Consider the following 18,843-nt stretch of genomic DNA (forward strand, 5'->3'; position numbering starts at 1 on the left):
ATTGTTGATGTGCCCTTGTCAATAAATCAGTGGGAGGTTAAGATGCTAATGGAATGTTACCTTTATCACAAGAGGATTTGAGTACAGGAGTAGTGAAAGTGAGGACTGCAGATGCTGGAGATTAGACTCAAGATTAGAGTTGTGCTGGAAAAGCACAGCAGGTCAGGCAGCATCCGAGAAGCAGGAAATTCGATGTTTCAGGCAGGAGCAGTTTCCTGCCCGAAACATTGATTCTCCTGCTCCTCGGATGCTGCCTGACCTGCTGTGCTTTTCCAGCACCGTTCTAAGCTTGACTACAGGAGTAGTGAAGTCTTCTTTCAGTTGTATTGGAACTTGGTTAGACCATACAAGGATTACTCTCCTTATCTGAGGAAAGCAAGTAGTTGCCACAAAAGGAGTAGAGCAAAAGTTCACCAGATTTGTTCACAGACTAGCGGGACCATTCTAGGAAGAGAGATTGGGCAAACTGTGCCTATATTGTCTCGAGTTTTGGACCAAAAGCATAGATGCAAGTAAGGTGTTTCCCTGGTTGGAGAGTCTAGAGCTATTGGCTCAATTTAAGAATAAGAGGAATGCCACTTAGTCTGAGATGAGGAGAAAATGCTTAATTCAGAAGGTTGTGAACCTTTGGAATTGTTGACCACAGAGGGCTGTGGAAGCTCATGTTCAGAGCAGTGATGAATACATTTCTGATTATCATTGGAGAATATGGTTTTGAGGATGAGGTGAGTAAATGGCATTGAAGTGTTTGATCAGCTATGACTGCACTGAATGTTGGGTAGGCTCGATGGGCTGAATGATCCCTTCTCAGACTCTAATTTTTGTCATTATTTTTGTTCGAGCCTAAAGTTTAATAACTTCAAGGTTTTATCATAAGGTCAGTGTACAATTGCAAATGGAATGAATGAAGGTAATACTCACTGCTCAAATTATGGTTTGGATACCATTTCAATGGGTAAACATCCTGCAGAGAATGTTTATAATCAGAGGATTTCACCAGGTTTGTAATCGTGAATACTTTGTTCACTGCTCAGCCTATAGACAGAGTCTGGCTACAATTGGTAAATCTGGGTTCCTAAATAACCAAGGTAAACCATAGTTGCTACAGGCAACATCCTAGTTACTAATCAGGGGCCCTTATTAACCAGTGAAACCTTTATAAACAGTTTGATATTAATCAGATCTTGATTAACCTCATGGTGCCAACATAACCAAGAGCCTATGACTTACTCTCTCGAAGCGTTAACATTGTCAAGCATCAGTCAGCCAAACGGAAGCTCTGATTTGAGATGGGGACCAAAATAATCTTCAAAGATGCTGGAGAAATTAAAACATCACAGGAGGTTACACACAAAGACCTAATGAGGTTGTTATTACCAAACCTGGAGGAAGATCAGGTAGAATGTTGGCTTTATGTGTCACCCAATTACTCTCCACTGAGTTCTGGAGTGAAGTCAAGCAGATTTCAAACCAGCGCTGTAGCTGATCCCATCAATAGTCCTGTTAGGCAGCTTCAGTTTAACCTGACCCCAGCTGGACAAATACTTCAGTCAGTGACAGAGACTGGATTAATCACAGGGTGGATTTAGGATAGGCTGATCTAAACAATCTACTGTCAGAAGTATTGGGATCACAGCAGACACCTCTCCAGTTTGAAGGCCAAGAATGTTAGTAGGAAAGGCAAGTGTATCAATGAAGCACTATGACCCCTGTGGTAGACACATCATAAACTTCTTAAATGATGCTGTTCAATTAAAGCCTTATTTCAAGTTGGCAGAGAATGAGGGAGATTTTGCACCAAGTACCATGCAAGGATGAACACCAGGCAGTAGCTACCAGGAATCACTTTCTTTTTTAAAGCAGATTACATACGGCACACTTTGTTCAGGAAACATGGTTAAAAACCACCATGGTTGTTAGTACCCAAGTAAATTTGACTCTCTCCTCAGACATTCCTGCCCTGGTTGGGTTTAGGAACTGTATGTAGTCATAGGATCTCTCATCTCATTTGGTTCAGAATAGATGCTGACCATATTTTGGCAAACTGACTGGATTAAATAGGCATTGAGCAAAAGAAAATCCAACTGAAATCTTAACCTGTTTTCCTCTTTGAGCTACTGTCTGATTGCTGAGTATTTCCAACATTCACTATTTGGCCACCTACAATGATCAATTATCCTCAGCGTTGGCAAGACATTCGGTTAGACAAATGAGAACAACTAACATCTCTACTACGTGCCTCTGTAGTACCTTTATGCTATGATGCTCCGCGTTGCTCTGCACTAATAAGATCAGAGATAAATTTTCTGCCTGTACATTAAATTCAGACTCATATACATGGCAAATCTTCCCCATTCTTGGAATGTAGTCCCACCTTCACATCCAAACACTCAGATCCTCATTCAAGTGAACCGGAAAGGAAGCACCAGGGAAGAGATGAGTGAATATGAATTGTCAGAGGCATTGCATCAGTTGTGTGTTGTCGCAACAGCATTCCCTTGATGCTGTTTGACACAGCAGCTTATTCTGGGACATAACCCAGTTCTTTTGAAAGGCCATGGCATTTAAGCCAGGTTGCTAAATTGAAAGATACAGTCATAAGGAATCTGCATTTGTATAGCACTTTTATGCTTCCCAGGAGTGATCAAGTAAAATCTGACGCTGAGCTGTTCATGGAGATATTGGAATAGGGTCTAAATGGAATGCTTCAAGGAATGAGAAATAAGGGGAAAGTTGGAGAGATTTAGGGAGGAAATTCCAGAGCTTGGGCTCCAGGCATCTGAAGGTGAGTGGATCAATATAAAAATCAGGCCAGGATTAGAGTGCAGAGCTCTGACAGGAGTGGAGGAAGTAACAGACAGGGGTCTGAGAGGTCATGGAATAATGAGGCACAGTTTGAGTTTAACGAAACAGGAAGGGAATCTTTAATGCAAATGATGGACTAGATTCCAATCATGGGATTACCACATCACGAGTAGTTCATCAAATATTCTTCCTGATTTGTTCAACCTCCACATAATGATGCATTAAGCCAGAGAATTAGAGCTGGGTAACCCAAGGCTAAAATGTAAAACCAACCGTAAAGCACTGAATTACCAAACTCATGGAGAGTGAATGCTGTTAAACTAGAACAATACTGTTTGGTAAAAACCGCATAAATTGCACAAAGCAGCTGCACAGGGCAAAGTGTCAATTAAATTCCCTTTTAAATATCAGCCCAGGACACAATATTGATCTAAGTGAAGTAAGGCTGTGTCTCAGAGAGTCAGCTCCGCTCAGTGATGGGACCTTTTAGATATTGTTCTCAGGACACGGGTGGGATTGGCTCAGTGATCCTGAGCTGTCCCAAGGCAGTCATGGGCCAGCAATGGGACTGTAGCAACCAGCAGATAACAGAGGCAGTCCGGCAGAGGGAGGGATTATAACAGCCAGATGGATCAGGAACTTGCTCCCGAGGAATGGACTAATTTATTATCAAAAATTAAAAAAAGCCTAGATTTGAAAAATCATTCCATCTACAAAGCAATATGAAAGATCTGTAAACATTAATCGAATGACATCTATATAAATGTGGAAGTGTAATTTGGTGGCTAATGTTTCAGCACCGTATATTCCTGAGATTAATTAAACTCGGATAACGCCTTAAACATGAAGTACTCCAAAGTTCCGAGCCACCCTACAAGCCATGGCTGGGAACATAATTTCTGGAGTGCAGGTCCAAGCTGAGGGCATCAGCATCAGTTTAATGTGAAATCATGGTCCATATAGTAGTACCTGTTTTGGCCTAAGACAGTGCTGCAGAGATTGGCACATTCTACTTGAACACAGACAACCACGCTGTGGTGTCTACTCAGACAAATATCTACTTTTGTCCAGGTACCCATTCAAAAGGATCCAATGGCAAACATAGACAGAGGCCTTACAGTGAAGGCCAATAACACATTTGGCAGGTATAGGGATGGCCACAGACACTGCTAAATAACAGCAGGAATAAAAAACTGACAAACATTTCCAGGGCAGGTTCCAAGTGTGAGAAATGAGGGAGAAACACCGGGTGCTTTGTATTCCGATTGAGGCCAGACCCTGAAAACAGTGATGTTCCCTCTGTCTAATCTGCACCACTGACTATACTGGCTTATGTGGAAGTTGAAGGAGGAAGAATTGATGGTTACTCTGGGTTACACACCCAACTACAACTTTGCCCAATGGATTCAGAGTTCTATGCTGTGATAGAATACTAACAGCAGACCTGTCGGGTTGATTGGCTTCACGTTATATGAAAACATCCTGGTAGACATTCTGCAACAGGCTACCATTGCTGAAATGATTTGCATAACAGTCTATTTTCTAACATACTGCAGGTTCAACACACTTAGAGAGGCTCAGTCTCTGCTACTTACAAATGGCAAATAAATTCATACTTCTAATGGGGAGTAGAACCTGTCACACTGCATCGGAAGAAGAATAAACAGGAATGGGTTATGTAATAAAGTGCTTTACCTTGAAGAACATCAGAGTACTGTGTGAATACACTGTAAAAAACCTTCTGATCATTCCCTTTGTGAGAATGCAAAAAAATCTCATTATAAATACAAATTTAAGTATAAATTACAACCTAGGAAACACCTAGAATCACCAAAATTATACATTGAAAAAGTGCAATCAGATAGAAAATAAATGCATCAGATGTTGAGGTTAGCTGCTAGTGATAGTGCACAAAAGTGTGGCGCAACAGTTCCTCTGCTGATGGCCTCTGCTTCGCCTCCACAAATATCTTTTTCAAAAAGTCCCGACTGTGGTCTGACACATGAGGTGGCAGCTGAGGATTCGTCGGCTGAGTGGCGATCTTGAAGATGGCTGCCATGGCTTCAAACTCAGCCCATGGGGGCTTTTCAGTGAGCATCTCCACAACTGTGCAGCCAACACTCCTGCAAACGTAAAGAGGCAAAACCAAAGCCAAAACTCATACTGCTGGTCTCGGAACAGAAAGCCCAACCTCCTCAAACAAATGTAAAGAAAAGCAATGACTCTCAGAAAAAAGTCTTAGGTTAAAAAAACCCAGGCTCTAGGAGAAAGTGAGGTCTGCAAATGCTGGAGAGTCAGAGTCGAAAAGTGTGGCGCGGGAAAAACACAGCAGGTCAGGCAGCATCTCAGGAGCAGGAGTCTCGACATTTTGGGCATAACCCCTTCATCAGGAACCCTGCTCCTCCAATGCAGCCTGACCTGCTGTGCTTTTCCAGCGCCACACTTTTCAACTCGGAGTATTTATCTCCCAAGTTATTGATGGAGAGATGGTCGTGATGGGGGCGATGATGGTGCTGGTTTGGGGGGTGGGGGGGGGGGCATGTTCGAGGCTCAAACATTTATTTTTAATGGATTTGCTATACAGTAGGAAGGTAGCAGTCAATCAGAAACAAGCCGATTTGGGGCAGCACGGTGGCTCAGCGGTTAGCACTGCTGCCTCACAGCACCAGGGTCCACTGTTCAATTCCAGCCTCGGGCGACTGTCTGTGTGGAGTTTGCACATGCCCTCCCATGTCTGCGTGGGTTTTCTCCAGGTGCTCTGGTTTCCTCCCACAGTCCAAAGATGTGCAAGTCAGGTGAATGGGCCATGCTAAATTGACCATAGTGTTAGGTACATTAGTCAGGGGGAAATGAGTCTCGGTGGGTTACTCTTCGGAGGGTCAGTGTGGACTGGTTGGGCTGAAGGGCCTGTTTCTATACTGTAGGGAATCTATCTAATATGGCGGCTATAATCAAAAACAGATCAATAGAAACACAATCAAGTACAACCTGTTAATCCTACTTATAAATTTTCATTTCTAAAACAAAGTAAGCATTTGAATATTAAGAGCTAGCTTAACAAAAGGCATGAGCAGATTGATGGAACTGCAATTTCACACATGTATAAGATACAGGATAGCAATATACTATTGCTACTGAGAGTCAGTGGTAGAAGGAGTGAATAATGTGGATATGCTGCCAATGAGGCAGGCTGCTTTCCCCTTGATGGTGTTGAGCTTCTCATGTATTGTTGAAGCTGCACCCACCAAGACAAGTAGGGAGTATTCCATCACACTCCTGACTTGTGCCTCATGATTTGTGGAAAGGTTTTGGGGAGTCAGGAAATGAGTTACTTGTGCAGTATTCCTAACCTCTGCCCTGCTCTTGCAGCCAAAGTATTTATATGGCGAGTCTTACTCAGTTTCTGAGCAATGGTAACCCCCAGGATGCTGACAGGTTGAAGTTCAGGGATGGCAATGCCATTGAATGTCAATGAGCAAGGGTTAGATTCTTTCTTGTTGGAGATGGTCATTGCCTTGTATTTATGGGTATGAATGTTACTTGCCATTGATGAGCCCAAACCAGGATATTTGAACGTGTACTGCTTCAGTATCTGAGGAATGACAAATAGTGCTGAACATTGCGCAGTCATCGGTGAGCATCCCAACTTTTGACCTTATGGAGGGAAGGTCATTGATGAAGCAGATGGAGATGGTTGGGCCAAGGACACTACCCTGAGGAACTCCTACAGAGATGTCCACTCTGAGGTTTAGTATGACTGGTTTCATTCATAAAACTTTAATTCAGGTCTTGTCAACTTACCAGATATCTGCTTTTCTGCCGTAACCTTCACCACTGATCACTTCTGGGCTCATCCAGTACGGCGTGCCAGTGACCGACTTCATGCCTGTCCCCGACAGACAGATAGTCTGCAACCTTCTACTTGCACCGAAATCTCCCAATTTAACATTACCAGCAGAATCCCGTAAAATGTTGGCTCCTTTAAAACAAAGGACACCATTTCAGTCCAATTTCCAATATCTAACAGTGCCCACAACAAGCACAGCAAGATGTCCTTATCCTGCAATTTAATAGCAAATTGATGGAAAGTCACAAAGCTCTCTGATATACCAGAGTAACGCAATAAGTACTCCCCCTGCACTTACATTTCAAATTCTCCCAACTTACAGGTGAAGTTTGCTCCATCGTTACTAAAAGTGTGATGGTGAGATTCCAGATGCAACAAATCACAGTAAAGAGAGAGAGTTGCTAATTGGAACTGCCTGCATTTAGCAGGACCATCCTTGGTGCAGGGCAGGTGAACAACACTCATACCAGCACTCCTGGGTGAAACTAGAACAAAATTAAACTTCTTTCACCAAAGGACAAGTCAGGCAGGATCCAGAGCAAACATTTGCTGTTGCTTCCACCCAAACCTCTCCAGATCTCCAATGTGACTTTGTTCCACGATCATCAGCAGATTACTGGGATACTGTGAGGTGACCCTCAGGTTAAACCGCCACTAGTTGTCTGTCTCTCTCTCACACCAATGAGGGAGCAGCCCATGGTCCTCTGGGACTAGGGCAGCTTTATCTTTCCCCTTATTGGGATATTGTCAATGTGCCCATTCTTCATGTATAAGTCTTGAAAGGGGAGTTTCCTTGGCTGTTGCACTCCAGTGAGCATCACAACCAAGGTCAATTCTTTTCTTGCTCATGACAAGAATCCCAGCTAACTTACCCCTCTGAGAAAATATTTTGAGCAGCAAGTTGTTACAATCTAGAAGAGTAACTTTCAAAGGCAATTGAATAAATGTTAGAAAGGAAAGAGAACAGGGGGGAGCCTAATTGAATATCACCCTTGAAGAGCTGGAATAGACACAGTGGCTAAATGGCCTCCTTCTTCAATATTCTTCAAAATATCAGCAGCTATATTCAGCTAAGAATGGTCGAGATTGAACATGACATTCCAGACCGTACAATGTCTATATAGCACTCGGTAATGCCATTGGTTATCAGGACAGATACATGTCTTCGCATGAGGTCCACTGAAGATGTTACCTAGTAAGGTAACGAAATGTCTGGAAATGAACCTTTCAGCTCAGCGAGCAAACCTACATCCAGACACCTGTTCTACACTGAAGATATAATTAAGTGTGTTTCTAAATTTTCCATTCTGAGCTCATTCAAAGCTCTATCCTAACTCGCTCCGAGGCCAGTTTCCTAATCTCTGTGCTCGCTGATTTACACTGTCTCCCAGTTAAGATACTCAATTTTAAACCAGTTAAGATACTCAATTTTAAACCAGTTAAGATACTCAATTTTAAACCACTCGGCTTGGTTCTCATACTCCCTCCTATGGCCTTGACACTCCCCATCTCTGCAACCTCTGTCAGTCCTACATCCCTCCGAGATTTCTGCACTCCTTTTATGCACCTCCAAATCCTTCACCCCACCATTGGTAGCCATGCTTTCAGCTGCTTGGGCCCCAAGCACTGAAACTTTCTCCTTAAACCTCTCCATCTCTCACTCCTCTTCGAAAAGATTCCTTAGCATTTATCTTTTGGACAAGCTTTTGGTGACCAGTCCTAAACTTGCCTTCCTGTTTCAGTGTTTAACTTTGGCTGATAGAGTTTATGTAACACACCTTGGAATACTTTGTTAAAATAAAAGGCACTGCATAAATACAAGCTGTTAATGTTTCAAGAGAGCAAAGGAGCACAGACATACTGGGCAGGAGGGGTTAACCCCCAAGTAATTGCATATACTTATTGGGAACAGAAGAAAAGTTTTCTGCTTGCCCCCAACATAAGACTTAGACAGTTTAGGAGAATGGTCCAAGCAATGGCTGATGAAATTCAACGTGAGCAAATGAGAGGTCTTGCACTTTGGGAAAAAGAATACAGGCATGGACTATTTTCTAAACGGTGAGAAAATTCATAAAGTCAAAGTACAGAGGGATCTGGGAGTGCTAGTCCAGGATTTTCTGAAGGTTAACTTGCAGATTGAGTCAGTGGTTAAAAAAGCGAATGTAATGTTGTCATTTATCACAAGAGGGTTGGAATATAAAAGCAGCGATGTGCTTCTGAGATTTTATAAAGCTCTAGTTAGAATACATTGTAACAAGTAGGTTAGACCAGGGAAACCCAGTGGATGTGGTCTATCTAGACTTTCAAAAGGCCTTTGATAAGGTGCCACACGGGAGGCTGCTGAGCAAGGTGAGGGCCCATGGTGTTCGAGGTGAGCTGCTGGGATGGATTGAGGATTGGCTGTCTAACAGAAGGCAGAGAGTTGGGATAAAAGGTTCTTTTTCAGAATGGCAGCCGGTGACGAGCGGTGTCCCGCAGGGTTCGGTGCTGGGGCCACAGCTGTTCGCATTATATATTAACGATTTGGATGAGGGAACCGGGGGCATTCTCGCGAAGTGTGCCGATGATACGAAGTTAGGTGGACAGGCAGGTAGTACTGAGGAAGTGGGGAGGCTGCAGAAGGATCTTGACAGGTTGGGAGAGTGGTCCAGGAAATGGCTGATGGAATTTAACGTGAGCAAGTGCGAGGTCTTGCACTTTGGCAAAAAGAATAAAAGCATAGACTACTTTCTAAATGGTGAGAAAATTAATAAAGCCAAAGCACAAAGGGATCTGGGAGTGCTAGTCCAGGATTCTCTAAAGGTAAACATGCAGGTTGAGTCCGTGATTAAGAAAGCGAATGCAATGTTGTCTCTTATCTCAAGAGGGTTGGAATATAAAAGCAGAGATGTACTACTAAGACTTTATAAAGCTCTGGTTAGGCCCCATTTGGAGTACTGTGTCCAGTTTTGGTCCCCACACCTCAGGAAGGACATACTGGCACTGGAACGTGTCCAGCGGAGATTCACACGGATGATCCCTGGAATGACAGGTCTAACATATGACGAACGGCTGAGGATACTGGGATTGTATTCGTTGGAGTTTAGAAGATTAAGGGGAGACTTAATAGAGACGTACAAAATAATACATGGCTTGGAAAAGGTGGATGCTAGGAAATTGTTTCAGTTAAACGAGGAGACTAGGACCCGTGGACACAGCCTTAGAATTAGAGGGGGTCATTTCAGAACAGAAATGCGGAGGCATTTCTTCAGCCAGAGAGTGGTGGGCCTGTGGAATTCATTGCCACGGAGTGCAGTGGAAGCCGGGACGCTAAATGTCTTCAAGGCCGAGATTGATAGATTCTTGTTGTCTCGAGGAATTAAGGGCTACGGGGAGAACGCTGGTAAGTGGAGCTGAAATGCGCATCAGCCATGATTGAATGGCGGAGTGGACTTGATGGGCCGAATGGCCTTACTTCCACTCCTATGTCTTATGGTCTTAATTTTGGGCCCCTTACCTCAGGAAGGACATACAGGCGCTGGAGCGTGTTCAGCGGAGATTCACACGGATGATCCCTGGAATGGTAGGCCTAACATACGATGAACAGCTGAGGATCCTGGGATTGTATTCATTAGAGTTTAGAAGGTTATGGGGAGATCTAACAGAAACTTACAAGATAATACATGGCTTAGAAATGGTGGACGCTGGGAAGTTATTTCCATTAGGCGGGGATACTGGGACCTGTGGACACAGCCTTAGAATTAGAGGGGTCAATTTAAAACGGAGAGTGGTGGGCCTGTGGAATTAATTGCCATGGAGCGCAGTGGAGGCCAGGACCTTAAATGTCTTCAAGGTAGAGATTGATAAATTCTTAATCTCGCAAGGAATTAAGGCAATGGGGAGAGTGTGGGTAAGTGGCGTTGAAACACCCATCAGCCATGATTGAATGGCGGAATGGACTCGATGGGCCAAATGGCTTTACTTCCAATCCCAAGTCTTATGGTTGTATAAGCAGGGAAACCAGAGTGTTGGATAATAGATAGAAAAATGTTTGAACTATTATTAGTGAAAATATGAAGTTACGAGAGAGAGAGAGATTAAAGATTGAAATAAGGAAAGAGAAATCAGACAGAAGCAAAGTTATATCTGAAGCACATAAAATGCTAGAAACATTCAGCCAGTATTTATTGGGAGAAGCAAAGTTAATGCTTCAGGTTGGCCATGGCTTGCCATAGATCCTACCTGACCTTCAAAGTCATTTCCAGCAATATTCATTTTTTTCTAACACATTTCGGCATGGTGGCACAGTGGCTAGCACTGCTGCCTCATAGCGCCAGAGACCCGGGTTCAATTCCCGACACAGGTGACTGACTGTGTGGAGTTTGCACGTTCTTCCCGTGTCTGCGTGGGTTTCCTCCGGGTGCTCCGGTTTCCTCCCACAGTCCAAAAGATGTGCAGGTCAGGTGAATTGGCCGTGCTAAATTGCCCATAGTGTTAGGTAAGGGGTAAATGTAGGGGTATGGGTGGGTTACGCTTCGGCGGGTCGGTGTGGACTTGTTGGGCTGAAGGGCCTGTTTCCACACTGTAATGTAATCTAAAAAAATCTAATCTAATTTCCAGTCTTTGCAATATTTTGCTTTTATCTTTAGGACACTATTCCAATAAAGTTACTCCAAACATCTGAGCATTGTTAGTACAGGAAGATTAGAGTTTGTTTCTGCATCAGAGTTTACAGCCCAGGGAGCTGCAAGTTCCTTTCCCATTTCTGTCCAGTATGTAGCCTCAGCTGACTGCACATATTATTTCAGTGCATAACTTTCTGTTGGCACTCACCTTTTATATCTCTGTGTACAATCATGTTACTGTGCAGGTAAGAAACACCTTCCAGGATCTGACGAGTGTACCTGCGAGTCACGTTCTCTGTAAGAGCACCATACGCCTTCAGCTGGTCTTTTATTGAACCCTACAGAAGGAGATTGTAATCCAATCACTTGTAAATTCCCTCCAGACACTGCTACGACCAGATTATTTAAACAGTGGCATAGTGATAATATCACACGATTAGCTATCAGGCAAATGCTCTGGGGATATGGTTTCAGAAGTCATCATGGCAGGTATTAGAGTTTAAAGTCAATTAATACAGCTGGAATTGAAAGCTACTTTCTGTGAACGATGACTGCTAAACCCGTCCGATTCAGTAATCTTTCTTTACAGAAAGAAAACTGCAGCCCTCTCTGCCCCAATCAAAGGCACCAGGATCAAAGCTTCCGACACTAAACATTTATTTTACCAGGAAAATCTGCGAGACTTTAGAGGTGTCTGCATTTGCATTTATCAGCAATTTACAACAGTTCAAAACTGCTTCTTCATCCTTATTTCCAGTGTCTGATAATTTAGTGACCTGTGTGGAAGTACAAAGTTAAACATCACACAACATACGGCTATAGTCCAACAGGTTTAATTGGAAGCACTAGCTTTTGGAGCACCGCTCCTTCATCAGGTGGTTGTGGAGGACACAATTGTAAGACACAGAATTTAGAGCAAAAGTTTACAGTATGATGTAACTGAAGTTATACATTGAAAAAAAGCTTGATTGTTTGTTGAGTCTTTCATCTGTTAGAATGACCATGATAGTTTCACTTGTTTCATATGTAAGTCACAAAACTTTATAAAAAGTTACATTCTCAGGTTAACTGTAACAATTGGTGTTAGCCAGACAATACGTTGAAGGTGTTAGCCCCCTGTGTTCTCTGTCTGTGCCATAATGTTTAGACTGATTCAAATTTAAAAAGTGAGACAACATGAATTCATGCAGTTTTTGAGCAAAGTACAACGTAACTCTGTATTAGAACAGATGAAGGACCTGATGAAGGAGCGGCACTCCGAAAGCTAGTGATTCCAATTAAACCTGTTGGACTATAACCTGGTGTTGTGTGATGTTTAACCTTTTACACCCCAGTTCAACACCGGCATCTCCAAATCATGTGTGGAAGTACATTTATTGACAATATTGGATGAACTCAATCCAGATTTGCAGCCTGGACCTGGTAACAGCTTCTGAGCTGAATCATCCAGGGCTGTGGCTTTGAAAAAGCTTTAAAAAATTTACAAAACATTAAGCGTTCTGCACGAATTCAGACAAGTGCCGATCCTGAAAACGTAAACTATTTTAAAAAGAATGATGAATCACAATGATAGTTAAATGAATTAGCAATGATATTAAAAGGCCTGTAAAGAACCAAGTAAACTTTAAGGAGGACAAAAAACTTTTTAAAAAGTTCATTCATGGGACATGGGCTTCGCTGGCTTGGGCAGCCCCTCCTAGCTGCCCCTTCAGAAAGTGGGGGTGAGCTGCCTTCGTGAACCGCTGCAGTCCATGTGCTGTAGGTTGAACCACAATGCCCTTAGGGAAAGAATTCCAGGATTTTGACCCAGTAGCACTGAAGGAACAGCGATACATAAAAGTCAGGATGGTGAGTGACTTAGAGGGGAACCTGCTGGAGGCGGTCTTCCCAAATACCTGCTGCCCCTGTCCTTCTAGATGGAAGTGGTCATGGATTTGGAAAGTGCTGTGTAAGGATATTTGGTGAATTTCTGCAGTGCATCTTGTAGATAGTACACACTGCTGCTACTGAGCGTCAATGGCGGAGGGGGTAGATGTTTGTGGATGTGGAGTCAATGGTAAGCTGATGGTGTCACTGATGTGTGGTGGTAATAAATGCAGCCTTTTTGCAAAATTGAAATGTTACTGGACATTTCCTGACACTTCAGAACCATAGTTTTTGATCAGGGTAATATTTTTGAAAGATACAGCCTACCCTTCAATGCTTCCCTCTCAGAAATTTGGCTTTTCCAAGTGTTCTCAAGAAGTCTTTGTTCAAGTAATTGTTAAACGGACTGTCCTACAGTTTTCAAGCTGTGTACCAAACAACGGAATTAGGAAAGACACACTATGATTATGAATATCCAGTGTTTTGTTTAAGCTTACCCCTGGCATATACTCCATAAAGATAGAAAGAGTTCTCTCTTGAGGGTCTCTCAAACAGCCATAATACTGGACAATTCTCTCATGGTGCAGATTCTTTAATAGCTGGATCTCACATTCAAGAGCATTCACCTCCTAAAAATACAGAATAATCAGGGTGTTAGAAAATCCAATGCATGCAACACACAGAAAGGCTTGCTACACAACAAGGAATTTTAAGAGTTTTTAAAATATGAATACATAATCAGAATCAAAGGCCATTGATGATAGGGCCTCCCATCTCACAGTGCAATTTCTCCTCCATTGCTACAACCCCCACATTTCCCTCTCCTGTCAGCATGCTGCCTCCCAACCAACACTTCTCCTGACAGCACGCATCCCACACCCTCACCCCCTCCAAACATCTCTCCTGTTAGCATGGCACTCCACACTTCAACTTCTGTTAACTTGCACCCTCCCCACACCCACGTCTCAACCCTCCAACAACACTTACGCCACACACCTCTCCCTGTCAACATGGCACCCCTACACCCAATGCCCTAATGCTTCGTAAACATGGCCCTTCATGCCTCACACTCCATTCACACAGCTCCCCACGTCTCCCCCACCATTCACACAGCTCCCCACGTCTCCCCCGCCATTCACACAGCTCCCCACGTCTCCCCCGGCATTCACACAGCTCCCCACGTCTCCCCCGCCATTCACACAGCTCCCCACATCTCCCCCGCCATTCACACAGCTCCCCACATCTCCCCCACCATTCACACAGCTCCCCACGTCTCCCTCGCCATTCACACAGCTCCCCACATCTCCCCCTCTATTCACACAGCTCCCCACATCTCCCCCTCCATTAACACAGCTCCCCACGTCTCGCCCTCTATTCACACAGCTCCCATCTCCCCCTCCATTAACACAGCTCCCCAATGTCTCGCCCTCTATTCACACAGCTCCCCACATCTCCCCCCATTAACACAACTCCCCACATCTCTCCCCCCCCCCCCCAATTCTCACAGCTCCCCACGTCTCCCCCTCCATTAACACAGATCCCCACATCTCCCCCACTATTCACTGCTCCCCACGTCTCCCCCTCTATTCACACAGCTTCCCACATCTCCCCCCCCATTCACACAGCTCCCCACATATCCCCCTCTATTCACACAGCTCCCCAGATCTCCCGCTCTATTAACACAGCTCCCCACGTCTCCCCCCCATTCACACAGCTCCCCACGTCTCCCCCGCCATTCACACAGCTCCCCACATCTCCCCCTCTATTCACACAGCTTCCCACATCTCCCCCCCCATTCACACAGCTCCCCACATATCCCCCTCTATTCACACAGCTCCCCAGATCTCCCGCTCTATTAACACAGCTCCCCACGTCTCCCCCCCATTCACACAGCTCCCCATGTCTCCCCCCCCCCATTCACACAGCTCCCCACATCTCCCCCTCTATTCACACAGCTCCCCACATCTCCCGCTCTATTAATACATCTCCCTATGTCACCCATTGATCCATTACCACTTGCCTTGTCTCTGCAGCCACCCAGTGATAGTGCCCATGTCTCCCCAGTATGTAATGCAATAATCTCACCTTGCTGGTCTCAGGACTGTCTGGGTCGAACTGCACTTGTTTCACGGCCAGTTCTCTTGCTGTGTCAGCATCATAGCACAAATAGACCCTGCCGAATGCCCCTTGGCCAAGCAGCTTGCCCAGTCTCCAATTTGTTGGCGCCCTTGGGGCTACAAAACATAAAACCAATTTTAGAAAATTGGCTTTGAGAAAGGAAAAATCTGAAGATTCCACCCTCGCTTCCCTGAGTAATCTAAATTCTCTCAGAACCAAACACATGCCAAGAATGCAGCTACGTTAGCTGACCTTTCAGTTGCCCTGCTGCGTATCACTTGCTGTGACACAATGCATCTCTGTGACAATATACACACAAGACTCTATCGATTGCACACTGGGTAAAGGGATTATCCAACACTGTTTTTAAAATATATTTGATCTCAGGAAGTGGTATTGTTGACAACTAAAACATTTAATACTCATTTCCAATTGCCCTCAGGAAGGCAGTTGAACTGTTGCAGTCCCTGTGGCTCATGCAGAGCTGAATTGCCTCAGGGGAGTGAACTCAGGCTTTAGACCTATGATAACAAATAAATGGTGAGACAGATCCAAGTAAAAATACCAGCTCATCAGGCACAAGTCCACTTAGAACTAGGTCTCTCTGTTAATTACTGTAAACATCGGCTTTCAAAAGGACTAGAACTCAGGCTTTTGATCACAACCCATGTTCATACAAACATAAACATTAGGAGCAGGAATAGGTTATTTGGTCCCTCAAACCTGTTTCACCCATTAATAAGATCATGGCTGATCTATTTGTGGTTAGAATTCTATACCTACAACAACGGATTCACATTCTTCCACACTGACATGGAAAGATTCTTGCTAGACGGGCTGTCAGAAGCTAACAACCTCATTCAGAGTATTCAATTACCCTATCTCCACTGTTTTAACATGGAGATATTAGAGTCATACAGCACAGAAACAGACCCTTCAGTCCAACCAGTCCGTGCCGAACATAATCCTAAACTAAACTAGTCCCACCTGCCTGCTCCTGGCCCATATCCCTCCAAACCTTTCCTATTCATGTACTTAACCAAAAGTCTTTTAAACGTTGTAATTGTAGTCACATACACCACTTCCCCAGGAAACTCATTCCACATGCGAACCACCATCTGTAAAATAATTTGCCCATTTTTTTTTAAATCTCTCTCCTGTCACCTTAAAATGTGTCCCCAGTCTTGAAGTGCGCCATCTTTAAAAGGAAGTTCTTTACAGATGTTAGCGTGCTTTCATTAATAACTAGTTGCTCTTGCAAAAGCTGTTAAACCCATAATGAATATTGCAGTAACTCATTAGATCCATTAGCAAAGAGTATCCCTTGAAATAACAGTCTTACTCCTTTGACCAGTCATATCAATAACAAAGATGGAGCGTTGGTCCAATTTCAATGGAAATCCACGAAGTGTCAATTTTGATGAGTTTCATGGAGGGTTTTCATAACACCTAGCGATAGTTCACATACTATCTTCCCAAACTGACTTTATTACCTGGACACCACATCCCGAAGACTCTTTGCTCATCGTCTTCTCCCTCTTGCCTTAGGTAGAAGTTCTCACCACTGCCAGGGGCTCCTGGGATTCCCTGTCCAATAAAAGTGGAGGATCTAGTGGGGACTACGGCAGAGGAGGAGCCATGTACAGACCCTCAGAAGCCTCAGGACACTCCAGAGGTAGCTAGGCCTTCCACCTCCACCCTGCCTCCCTGTTCAGCCCCGTGGGAGTCCAAGGCAAGGAGCACAGGACATTGCAGATTTGTGTGCTTTAACCACAAATGCTCCCATGGTTGTCTGACCAACACTCCAAGGACAACGTGCTCCATTTCAGAACAGGCTCCCTCCACTCAAAGTGTGGATCCCAGGACCTTGGTGCGCACCTTGTCCGAGTGGGAATTAAGGAAGAATATCACCGTCTGCTACACAAGTAACACAGGTGAAACATCATTGAACAGAAACTGATTTCCAAAATCACAACCCTCTGACTTCTGCTGATCTTTTTTGTGAAATGGCAACCCCTTGTTTTGGACTCACCTACAAGAGGAATCAACTTTCCCATCTACCTTGTGAATATATTTTAATCAAGTCACCCTTCACTTCTCTAAACTCCAGTGAAACAAGCCCAGACTGCTCGAGCTATCCTCATAAGACAATCCCCTCATTCCAGGTACCAATTAAGCAAACCTCCTCTGAACAACCGCCATTTATATTTGCCCTTAAATAAGGAGATGAAAACTGTACACCATATTCAAGATGGATAGGAAAGGTTTACAGGGCTGTGGAATTAGTTCAGTTTAGGAAACCTAATCATGATGGATAGGTTGGGCTGAAGGGTCTGTTTTGTGTTGTATGATTTTATATGGTCTCAACAATAATTTATACAACTGAAGTATAGAAGACTCACTTTTATGTTCATACCTCTCACAATAAAGGATAGCATCCCATTAGCTTTCCTAGTTATTTGTTGTACCTACGTACTCGTTTTTGTGATTTATGAACTAGATCCCCCTGCACCTTGGAATTCTAAAGTCATTCTCTGCTTTCTTATGGCTCCTGCCAGACTGAACAATTTGGCATTTTCCCACACTGTACTTTATCTGCCAGATTTCTGCACAGTCATTCAACACATCGAAATCTACCTGCAACCTCCTTATGTCCTCCTCACAACATACTTTCCTTCCTCTGTTTGCAGCATTTGCAGATTTAAAGGGCAGCACGGTGGCTCAGTGGTTAGCACTGCTGCCTCACAGCACCAGGGTTCCAGATTCAATTCAGCCTTGAGCGACTGTCTGTGTGGAGTCTGCACATTCTCCCCGTGTCTGCATGGGTTTTCTCCCACAGTCCAAAAAAGTGCAGGTCAGGTGATTTGGCCATGCTAAATTGCCCATCGTGTTGGGTGCATTAGTCAGAGGGAAATGGGTATGGGTAGATTACTCTTCAGAGGATTGATGTGGACTTGTTGGGCTGAAGGGCCTGTTTCCACACTGTAGGAAATCTAATCTAAATATGATGCTATCACTTCCTTCATCTAAGTCATTAAAGTAGTTTGTAAGAAGTTCAGATGTGGCGCAATCCAGCAACAGTGAATCAGCAGCCTATTTCCACTAGCTTTGCAATAGGAGTTGCTGATCGATTTTCTGTTGGCAGTTTCACACGACTCTCTGGCAAAACTTTAATTCACATACAGAATCAACACTGGAGCTCTTTCAAACACGAGCTTGTTCCTTCTTCAATAAGTTCAGGGGAGTAATTGTTACAGTACTGAACCAGTAATCCAAAGGAGGCAAAAGTGAGGACTGCAGATGCTGGAAACCAGAGTTCAGATGAGAGTGGTGCTGGAAAAGCACAGCAGGTCAGGTAGCATCCGAGAAGCAGGAAAATCGACGTTTCGGGCAAAAGCCCTTCATCAGGAACCATCCTGATGGTTAGGCTAACATTAAATTTATCATCAAGTACTGCTTAGCAGCACAGTCAAGAGCAGGAGCTTGATGCACATCCTATGTTCATTGTCAATACCAGAGTGTGGTGCCACAATCTGCACAACTTGATAGGCCACAGCTTGAACTCTGGAATCACAATGAGCCTCCTCCCATGGGGGATTAGAT

General features: G+C 44.0%; 1 protein-coding gene across 1 annotated transcript in view; it reads right to left on the bottom strand.

The window, feature by feature from the left end:
* Positions 1-267: 267 nt before the first annotated feature.
* The window catches only part of map3k2 (mitogen-activated protein kinase kinase kinase 2), a 122,352-nt gene continuing 103,776 nt past the window's right edge, over positions 268-18,843 (bottom strand). The window contains exons 13-17 of the mRNA XM_087989414.1: positions 15,208-15,356; positions 13,620-13,751; positions 11,465-11,594; positions 6,607-6,784; positions 268-4,928 (exon numbers count right to left, since the gene is read on the bottom strand). Coding sequence (XP_087845540.1) covers positions 4,703-4,928; positions 6,607-6,784; positions 11,465-11,594; positions 13,620-13,751; positions 15,208-15,356 — 815 coding nt within the window. The 3' untranslated portion in view covers positions 268-4,702. The remainder of the gene's footprint in view (positions 4,929-6,606; positions 6,785-11,464; positions 11,595-13,619; positions 13,752-15,207; positions 15,357-18,843) is intronic.

Source organism: Chiloscyllium plagiosum, unplaced genomic scaffold (genome assembly GCF_037043375.1).
Source record: "Chiloscyllium plagiosum isolate Xiang-an unplaced genomic scaffold, Cpla_swu_hap1 HiC_scaffold_7, whole genome shotgun sequence".
In the NCBI taxonomy this organism is placed as follows: Eukaryota; Metazoa; Chordata; class Chondrichthyes; order Orectolobiformes; family Hemiscylliidae; genus Chiloscyllium; species Chiloscyllium plagiosum.